The sequence below is a fragment of the Ammospiza nelsoni genome, chromosome 5 (assembly GCF_027579445.1).
Source record: "Ammospiza nelsoni isolate bAmmNel1 chromosome 5, bAmmNel1.pri, whole genome shotgun sequence".
NCBI lineage: Eukaryota > Metazoa > Chordata > Aves > Passeriformes > Passerellidae > Ammospiza > Ammospiza nelsoni.
The window spans coordinates 1,211,279-1,220,929 of NC_080637.1; the positions used below are offsets into that span (position 1 = coordinate 1,211,279).

Genomic DNA, 9,651 nt, shown 5'->3' on the forward strand with positions numbered 1-9,651 from the left:
GTGTTTCCTTGTGGTTTTGGGGCTCCTGTGACCACGCCATCCCCACCGTCCCACGCCCGTGGGTTGGGAGCCGCCCGTGCCCACGGCAGCTCGGGGCTGGGAGCGGGGACACTCATCCAGGACCCACTCACCGAGGGAGACGTTATCAGATCCTCCCTAATTTGGCTGCTCTTGTGTTGACTTTGCCAAATAAAGCAAACATTTGGGCTCTGGAGCCCTTCCTGCCTGCTCTGTTTGTCGCTGCCGACGCCGCGGGGGCGGCGGATGCGGCCCCGGTGAGGAGCTCCGGGAGGGACCCCGACACCGAGGGGGTTCTGTCCTTCCTCGGGGCTGTGCTCTGCTCCCACCCACCATGGAGACCCTCCTGGTCTTCCTCGCCCTCCTGGGGGTCAGCAGCACTGAGCGGCTCTTCGTGGGGTGAGTCCTGCTGGGGCAGGGGGCGGTGGGACACCCTGGCTGGGATGGGGACGGTCCATCCCCACCAGGGTCCCTCAGGGTCAGCCTGAAGGGTGACATCCCAAAGGATGGAAATCCAACAGGGATTTTGCCAACTGGGAAAGGTTTGGTTTCAGCCCAGGGTTGGAGGGAGGTTTGGAGCAGGTAGAAATCAGGGAATGCTGAAGCCTGAGGGCATCGCTCCAAGCTTTGCCAGGGTGGGGAATCCCAGAGGATCAGGGGATGATGTGTAGGGCTCAAAGATGATGGCTGTGGAGACATCCAAGGATTGTGGGAATGAAAACCAAAGATTGCTGGGAATAACAGCCAAAGATTGCTGGGAATAACCAAGGATTGCTGGGAATAACAGCCAAGGATTTGTGGGAATATCAGCCAAAGATAACTGGGAATAACCAAGGATTGCTGGGAATAACCAAGGATTGCTGGGAATAACCAAGGATTTATGGGAATAACCAAGGATTTATGGGAATAACACGCCGTGGGAAAGAACAAGATGTGGCTGGAGAGGGCCCTGGGGAGGGAGGGCAGCACTTTTCCAGAATAACACCCTGGCGTTGCAGCTCCTGCAGATAAGAACAGCACCAGGGCAGGAATGAGGCTAAGGGGGCATGGAATATAGGGGGGGTCAGGACAACTCAAAACTCCCAAAGCTTCCAGAAAGGTCTGAATGAATGGACTGGCAATGAGAACTAATTTGTAGAGAAAGTGGGAATTCTGTGTTCAGAGTAGGGAAAATTTATCCATAAAAAAGTCCCCCCAGGACGTCCCAGGAGCTGGACTGACACTGGAGCTGGGGCTCTCATGACCCAGGGAACAGCTGGAGCTGTGCCAGGGGGGTTTAGGTTGGATATCAGGAAAGGTTCCTGATCCAGAGCATGCTGGCACTGCCCAGGCTCCCCAGGGGATGGTCACATTCCCAAGGCTGCCAGAGCTCCAGGAGCGTTTGGACAACGCTCTCAAGGACAGGGTGGGATTGTTGGGGTGTCTGGGCAGAGCCTGGAGTTGGATTTGATCCTTGTGGGCCCCTTCCAGCTCAGGATATTCTGTGATGTGCCTGACCCACCTTCCTCCCTGCTGTGGTTGAGGGATCCATCCAGGATCCCATCACTCTCCTCCAGGCTGGGAGCCAAGACTGTGCAGGGAATGTCAGGGCTGCTCCCTGATTTTGGAAAAATCACAAGGATTTATTGCCTGCCTGAGTCCCCCAGGCACAGAATGGAAATTGTTATCACCTGGGGAGGTGGTTAAACTGATAAATGGGAGTTAAGAGGATGAAAGGTACGAAAGGGGAAAGGTGAAGGAATTTTGTGCCATTTTGGGAGCAGCTTTCAGCACTGCCCAGCAGGAGAGCTTGGAAGTAGAGGATTGATCCGAGATGAGAAAACCTCTGTCCCACAGAACATTTCCTCCTCTCCAGGGGCTGTGCCTGTCCTTGGGAAGCCCAGCCAGGCTGGATGGGACCTCTGCTAGGGAATACATCCATAGATAGAGAACATATCCATGGGAGAGATTCCCCAGCATCTGGGGAGCTGATCAAACAAGGCTGGAGATCATCTCAGACCCCCAGCACTTGCTCTTTTCCCATCATGGCTGCTCTGAATCTGCATTTTTTTTCTCTCAACACCCACAACTGATGAATTTTCCAACCCTCTGAGCTGGTGTGGAGCCTCCCCCAGGGCAGAGTCCCCCCCTGTGACCCCTGTGCCTCCCTGCAGGGACCAGGTCCTGCGTGTCATGGCCAGGAAGGAGGAGCACATCACCCTGCTCGGGGTGCTGGGCGAGCAGGAGGAGCTGCAGGTGAGCTCTGAGGGGCCCTGAGCACCCCCTGGTCACAGACCCTGGTGAATCCAGGGCTCCCTCCCATCCTTTTTCCTCCCCATTTTGGAGATGTATAATATAGAACCATACAAATGTGAATTTAACCTGGGGCTCCCTGAGCTCAGAGCTCCATTTATATGAACTGGGAACATCCCATAAATACTCAAACAACCTGGGCTGGAACATTTCTGTAAATCCCTACCCAGACATCCATCCGTGGCCCAAAATTTGCCCCAAACCCTTTTTAGACCCTTCATCAAAATTCCTGTGAGACCCTGGAGGTGCTGGGGAGCTCAGTGGATGAGCACCAGCACAGGATGGGGCGAAGTTTCCCCTTTCAGCCCAACTTCTTCTTCCCAGGTGGATTTTTGGCGTCACCCCAACAGCCTTGGCCACCCCGTGGACCTGCGTGTGCCCTTCCCCAGCCTCCAAGGAGTCAAAAAATTCCTGGATTTCCATAATTTTTCCTATAGCATCATGATCGAGGATGTGCAGGTAATGGCTGTGACAGGAACAGGATGAGCTCCTGCAGTTCAGCCCTGAGAGAAAGTTCAAAAGTTGGAAATCAAGGGAAAAAATCCAACCCCCTCCTCCTTCCAGCCTTTTTGATCTTGGGGTTTTTTGCCTCCTAACCAGGAATTATTGGATGAGGAAAAGGAAAGCATGAGGAGGTCCAGGAGGGTGAAGAGAAGCTCCAGGATGTTTGATTTCGCCTCCTACCACACGATAGATGAGGTACCTTTCCCTGCAGAGCACTGCCTTTGTGCTGCTGGGGTCACATCCGTGTGGTGAAGGTCGTGGTGAGTTCTTGGTGACAGGTGAGACCTCCCTGGACAGGTTCCTCCTCCTTGGCGGAGCTTTTAGCTGAGATGGGAGACTGGGAAACCTTCCACATCCAGCGTGGCCACACCTGGAACCTCCCACCCTGTGGAAGACATTTTCAGCTTCACTTTGGGGGTGATTGGAGCCCCGTTTGGGACTGGTGGGGGCTATGATGGTGTTGGGGGGGTCTTAGAACGTTTCCCCTCTACTTCTACTTCTACTTCCCCTCTTCATTCTACTTTTCCAAAAATGTTGGGACATGCCTTTCCCAGCTCACACAGAGCCCCAACCACCCCATGTTCTCCAGGGGAGCACAAGATCTTCCCCAGGGGAGTCCCAGGTCTCCAGGGAAGCACCAGATCTTCCCCAGGGAAGCTCTGCTTGTTGCGTCTCAAAAGCAAAAGGTGAGAGCCAGGCTGAGCCTGGTGAGCCAGCAGCTCCTCCTTGCAGATCTACGAGTGGATGGATGTCCTGGTGGAGGATCACCCCAAGCTGGTCAGCAAGGTCCAGGTGGGGCAGAGCTACGAGCAGCGGCCCCTGTACGTGCTGAAGGTGGGTCCTGGGGCAGCCTTGCCCTGAAAATGCCCTCAGGGTGAGAGGCTGTGCCAGGGGAGCTCAGGGTGGGCACAGCAGGAATTGCCCCATGGAAAGGGGGTGAGGCTGCCCAGGGGAGTTTGGGTGCCCATCCCTGGAGGTGTCCCAGCAACTCCTGGAGGTGGCACTCAGGGCTCTGGGCTGGGGACAGGTGGGGATGGGGCCCAGGGTGGATTCCATGATCCTGGAGGGTTTTCCAGCCTCAGTGATCCCGTGGCTCCGCACAGTTCAGCACCGGGGGATCGAACCGCCCGGCCATCTGGCTGGACACCGGCATCCACGCGCGGGAATGGATCACCCAAGCCACCGGCGTCTGGACGGCCAACAAGGTCACCTTGGGGCCACCTGGGGTGTGGGACCCCAATTCTTACCCTGCATCTGTCCCCCTCCTCATCTCCGAGGGGCACCGGGGCAGCTCCTGCTCCTCTCCATGCACAGATCGCCAAGGAATACGGGCAGGACCCCTCTGTCACGGCCATCCTGGACAGCATGGACATCTTCCTGGAGATTGTCACCAACCCTGACGGCTTTGCCTTCACCCACAGCTCTGTGAGTGCAGGGACACCACGGGGAGATCTTGTCCCAGCACTGCCCCCAACCACAGCTGTGTTTTTTGGGTGGGGAGGGATGTTCCTCCATGTGGGGTGGTGAGTGGAGATCCCTGGAGATGCTTGGACAGGGGTTGGGACTCACATTCCTGTTCCTGTGTCCTCTCTGTGTGCTCCTAGAACCGCCTGTGGCGCAAGACCAGGTCCATCAACGCTGGATCCCGCTGCGTGGGAGTGGATCCCAACAGAAATTGGGATGCTGGGTTTGGAGGTGAGACCTTGGCCACCAGATCCCATACCAGGCATTGCTTGAGCCTCAAAACATCAAAACTTTCTGCTAGAGTGGAGAAACCCAGGGATGGAAACCCTTCCTGAGGGATCCTCTCTGGATCTCCTCCTCCCCCTGCTCCAGGTGCCGGCTCCAGCAGCAATCCCTGCTCTGAGATCTATCATGGCCCTCACGCCCACTCCGAGCGGGAAGTGAGAGCCATCGTGGATTTCATCCGCGCCCACGGGAACGTCAAATCCGTCATCTCCATCCACAGCTACTCCCAGATGCTGCTCTTCCCCTACGGATACAGGAGGGCGCCCGCGCCCGACCACCAGGAAATGGTGAGATGGCCCCAAAACGTGGGGCTGGGACCTCTGGCAGAGCACCCCCGGAGCTCCCCTGCTCCTCTCATTAGATGCAACCTGAATATCAAACCCCTGCACCTGGGTTCTGGAGGAGGGAGGTTGTGAGATGGACCTCAAACATCAAAAATTAAGGGGTTTTGGGAAAACCTACAGCAGATGGGATGGGGAATGATGGGCTCTAGATCCCCGTGATCCACCAGATCCCAGCACTTTTGGTGGTTCCTTTGCAGAATGAACTGGCCAAGAAGGCCGTGAGCGACTTGGCCGCTGTGTTTGGGACAAAATACACCTACGGCAGCATCGCCAACACCATCTGTGAGTGTCCCTCCCTCACCCCGCAGCAAATCCCCAGAGAACGGGCTCCCATCGGGCTCCTCTCCCTGCAGACATGGCAGGAGGCACCACCATCGACTGGGCCTATGACAACGGGGTGAAATATTCCTTCACCTTGGAGCTGAGGGACTCGGGGCGCTACGGATTCCTCCTGCCCAGCTCCCAGATCATCCCCACTGCCACCGAGACGTGGCCGGCGCTCCTGGACATCATGGTCCACGTCCTGGAGCACCCATACTGAGCCAGCAGCTCCCCCAGCATTCCCTGCTCTCAATAAACCCTCACGGACATTCAGTGGTTTCAAGCACACTCATTATTTTTCATGCCAATCTCCAAAAAAGGGGTGGGAAAGGACTCCCAGACCTGCAGGTGTTGATTTTCCCCTCGTGACTTTGGCTCAAAGTCCCCATCCTTTGGAGCCAACAGCCAGCATGGGAGGAGGAGATGGGGTTTTTTGGGCAAGCAACCCCAAATTTTGGGGTTTTGAGCAGCTTTGCTCCATCATCCTTTCCCAGGGGGCTACAAGGAGGGACATGGGTACCCTCAGGGTATTTGCTGTTTAGTTGTGGCTACTGGGACAACTGTCACCTGCTCTGACCTCTGTCCTGGGCCAAGCTTTACACCACTTTCCTCAGCCCAATTTTAAACCAGTTTCCTCATTGCTGTGGTTTAAGGATCCAGCTCACCAAGCCCCAAGTGAAAATCTGCATTTTGTGCATTCTCAGCCCAAACTGATCCTTTCCCTCCCCTCAGCTGGCACTGAAGGCTGTGGGATTTTGGCACCTCCCGGTCTCACCTTGCTGGCAGCTGACTCACCAGGGCCCCAGCTGGTTCCTGGGACAGGTTTGGCCAGGACTGGGAGTGCCTGGATGGGGACAGCAGGGCCTGACCTTGGCTGGTGGCAGCCAGAGCCTTCCCAGGGCCCTGGGAAAAGGGACAGCTGGAGGGGCCGGGCTGGAGCCACCATCCCATGGGATTTAAGAGGCCCCAGGGCACTGCTGGGACCTGAGACTGGCTGTCCCTGCTGACCATGAGGCTCCTCGTGCTCCTGGCTGCCCTGGTGGCAGTGGCCACCTGCACCGAGACCTTCTTTGGGTAAGGGGCTGGGATGGGGACGGTGGCACTGGGTGGGGCAGAAGGAGTTGGTTCAGCCCTGAGGGAGCACAGGGAAAAGGCTCAGGGGAAATCCCTGGAATGGGGGGATGGATGGGTGGGGTTAGGTCGGATTAACGGGGCCGGAGCTCGTCCCACACCCCTCAGCACCCCCTGCCCCCACAGGCACCAGGTGCTGCGTGTCGTCCCCCAGAGCGATGAGGAGCTGCAGAAGGTGCAGGAGCTGCAGGACCTGGAGCATCTGCAGGTACTGGGTGTGGGGGTGGACTTTGGGGTCACCCCCCAGCCCATGGCCTTCATTTTACACCCCATAAGCAAAGCAAGGACGGGGTTGGATGTGGGACCATGGGAACCAAGCAGTGAAAAGCAAGACAGGCTGGTGCTGGGGGTGCATCCCGAGGCAGGATCTCACCCCTCGTGTCCATTTTTCCCACCCAGCTGGATTTCTGGCTGGAGCCCCGCAAGCTCGGCCTGCCTGTGGACATCCGCGTGCCTTTCCGCAGCCTGCAGGCCGTCAAAGTCCACCTGGAGGCCTCTGGGGTCTCCTATTCCATCATGATCGAGGATGTGCAGGTCAGCAGTGGCGCAGGGGAGGTGAGGGAGAGGGGGGATCCCATCAGTGGGAATGGGGCTCATCCCACCCCTGTCCCACAGGCCCTGCTGAATGAAGAGAAGGTGGAGATGCTCCGCAGCAGCCGCCACCGCTCGGTCGACACCGCCACCTTCAACTACGAGGCCTACCACACCATAGATGAGGTGGGAAAGCACAAGATTTGGGGAATTTTGGGGGAAAAAGTTTGCTCTTGGGCAGGGGGTGAGCTGGGAGTCACCCCCACATCTCTCATTCCCAGATCTACAACTTCATGGACATGCTGGTGGCCGAGAACCCCAACCTGGTGAGCAAGCTGGAGATTGGCCGCTCGACCGAGAACCGTCCCCTCTACGTGCTCAAGGTGAGGACGTGGGGATCGTGATCCAGAGGGGGGAAGCGGTGACAGGGACAAAGCCAACCCCCCCTCTCTGCTGTCCCAGTTCAGCACAGGGGGCACGAACCGCCCGGCCATCTGGATCGACACCGGCATCCACTCCCGCGAGTGGGTGACACAGGCCAGCGGCGTCTGGTTTGCCAAGAAGGTACTGACACCCCAGAAGGGTCCTCAGGGGCTGCGGGATCCAGGTGGGTGATTCCACAGGGAGAACAGGGAGCTCCAAACGTCCATCCTCTCTAGATTGTCGAGGATCACGCAAATAACGAAGGAGTGGCCTCCATCCTGGAGACGATGGACATCTTCCTGGAGATTGTCACCAACCCGGATGGCTTTGCCTACACCCACACCAAGGTACTGCCCTGGATCTCCTCTCCCTGGTTCCTACTCCTGCTCTGGATGGGGAGCAGGATTTGGGGGGTTGCACATCCCTGAGAGGGCAAAGCCTCCTCACCCACATTTCCATGGGATGGGAAGGGGCCCACACAAGCTGTGGAGCCCCAGCCCTGGGCACCAGCTGAGGTGGCTCTGCCCTTCCAGAACCGCATGTGGCGCAAGACCAGGTCCAAGCATGCGGGCGCCATCTGTGTCGGAGTGGATCCCAACCGCAACTGGGACGCAGGTTTTGGAGGTCAGAGCTGGCCCCTTGCCCCTGTGGAGCTTTTCCACTCTCCAGCTGGAAGCTCCAAAGCTGTTTCTGGCTCAAAGATCCATTGATGTCCCCTGGGGAAGAGGTGGGATTTGCTCTCCTGGTTTGGGCTTTGAGGCCCCACAGTGACAAGTGAAAGTCACCATACAAATCTCTAGGAGGAGATGCCCCAGGAGCACCTCTTGATCACCACCAAGGAGCTGGGGGGTGGGAAAACCTCTTGGGCTTGGAATCCCCCAAATTCCCGCTGTGTTCTCACCATCCTCTTCTCCACAGATGCCGGAGCCAGCTCAAGCTCCTGCTCAGAGACGTACCACGGACCCTACCCCAACTCGGAGCCCGAGGTGAAATCCATCGTAGACTTTGTGAAGAGCCATGGCAACATCAAGGCTTTCGTCTCCATCCACAGCTATTCCCAGCTCCTGCTCTACCCCTACGGCTACACCGAGACCCCGGCACCAGATGAGCAGGAACTGGTGAGGCCCATGTGCTTTGAGGGGCTGGGATGGGGTGGAGCTCTTCTGCTGCTCCAAGGGGGAGCCACCTCTGTCCTGCACCCCTTGGGAAGCTGGGAGGAGCTTTGTTGCACCCAGAAAAAGCTGTACCCACAGGTTTGTCCTTTCTTTGGCTCATCTTTCCCTGTTCCCTGTATTCCCAGCACGAGGTTTCTGCCAAGGCCGTGGCAGCTCTGTCCTCCCTGTATGGCACCAAGTTCACCTACGGCAGCATCATCACCACCATCTGTAAGTGCTGGGGCAGCCCCAAAACCCCCAGATCCCAAAACCATCCCTCACACTGGCCAAATATCCCATGGGATTCCTGTACTGTCGAAGTGTGTTTCTATACTTTGTAATAGTTCTGGTTTTGTATCCCCGTATTTTTCCCATATGGTTTACCTCAGATTGTACCCCCCTCTCTTTACCTGTGTAATCCCTTTGCTGAGATCATCCCCAAATCCTCACCCTGGCTCTCTGTCAGTCACTCAGCATCCCATCCCCTCCATCTAGAAGTTTCAGTTCAGGACATTGAGTGATTAGCCAGAGGCCAGGGGTCAGCCCTATACGCTGTCCTAAATGTTTGTCCCCCAATATTCATCCCTTAGGGTCACTTATTGGTCAGTAAGTGTTATCTACTCTAGGTTTCCACCTCCCTTTAAATGCAACCTTGGCACATCTCCTGGGACTCTCAACAGGAGCCCCTTGAGGTGTAGGGGCTCCTTCAGAATAAAACCTTGGATTAACCCCTGCTAAGAGTCAGCCTTTTATCCTCTACCCATGTCTCTGGTGTCTCTCCTGCTGCAAAGCTGACCAGCCTGGCTGCCCTCAGTACCCTTGGGGCACAAGAGAGTGTCCCCTGCTGTCTGCCAAGCCAGGGCTCCTGAGAGACTCCCAGAGACACTACAAAGCTCTGAATCCCACCTTTCTTTTTCCTCCCCCAGACAGAGCCAGTGGATCGACCGTGGACTGGACCTACAACCAGGGGATCAAATATTCCTTCACCTTCGAGCTGCGGGACACGGGGCGTTACGGGTTCCTGCTGCCCGCCAAGCAGATCGTCCCCACCGCCCAGGAGACCTGGCTGGCGCTGAAGGTCATCATGGAGCACGCCAGGGACAACATGTACTGAGCTGGGAGCAGGCTGCAGCAGCTGCAGAGAGGGGAGAAGGCAGTCGGTTAATAAATGCAAAGAAGGATGA

At 56.9% G+C, this 9,651-nt stretch overlaps 2 protein-coding genes across 2 annotated transcripts; both read left to right on the top strand.

The window, feature by feature from the left end:
- Nucleotides 1–236: 236 nt before the first annotated feature.
- On the top strand, nucleotides 237–5,501 carry LOC132073429 (carboxypeptidase A1-like). The gene is made up of 11 exons (XM_059472499.1): nucleotides 237–417; nucleotides 2,172–2,253; nucleotides 2,635–2,769; nucleotides 2,911–3,009; nucleotides 3,547–3,648; nucleotides 3,918–4,019; nucleotides 4,129–4,239; nucleotides 4,419–4,509; nucleotides 4,651–4,850; nucleotides 5,105–5,189; nucleotides 5,261–5,501. The coding sequence occupies exons 1-11, from the start codon at nucleotides 353–355 to the stop codon at nucleotides 5,446–5,448; spliced, it is 1,260 nt and encodes a 419-aa protein (XP_059328482.1). The 5' UTR covers nucleotides 237–352; the 3' UTR covers nucleotides 5,449–5,501.
- Nucleotides 5,502–6,146: 645 nt separating this feature from the next.
- Nucleotides 6,147–9,581, top strand: LOC132073562 (carboxypeptidase A1-like). Its single transcript, XM_059472659.1, has 10 exons — nucleotides 6,147–6,302; nucleotides 6,486–6,567; nucleotides 6,759–6,893; nucleotides 7,172–7,273; nucleotides 7,353–7,454; nucleotides 7,550–7,660; nucleotides 7,847–7,937; nucleotides 8,232–8,431; nucleotides 8,614–8,698; nucleotides 9,394–9,581. Exons 1-10 carry the CDS (start codon nucleotides 6,238–6,240, stop codon nucleotides 9,579–9,581), a joined length of 1,161 nt encoding a protein of 386 aa, XP_059328642.1. The 5' UTR covers nucleotides 6,147–6,237.
- The last annotated feature ends 70 nt before the right edge of the window (nucleotides 9,582–9,651 follow it).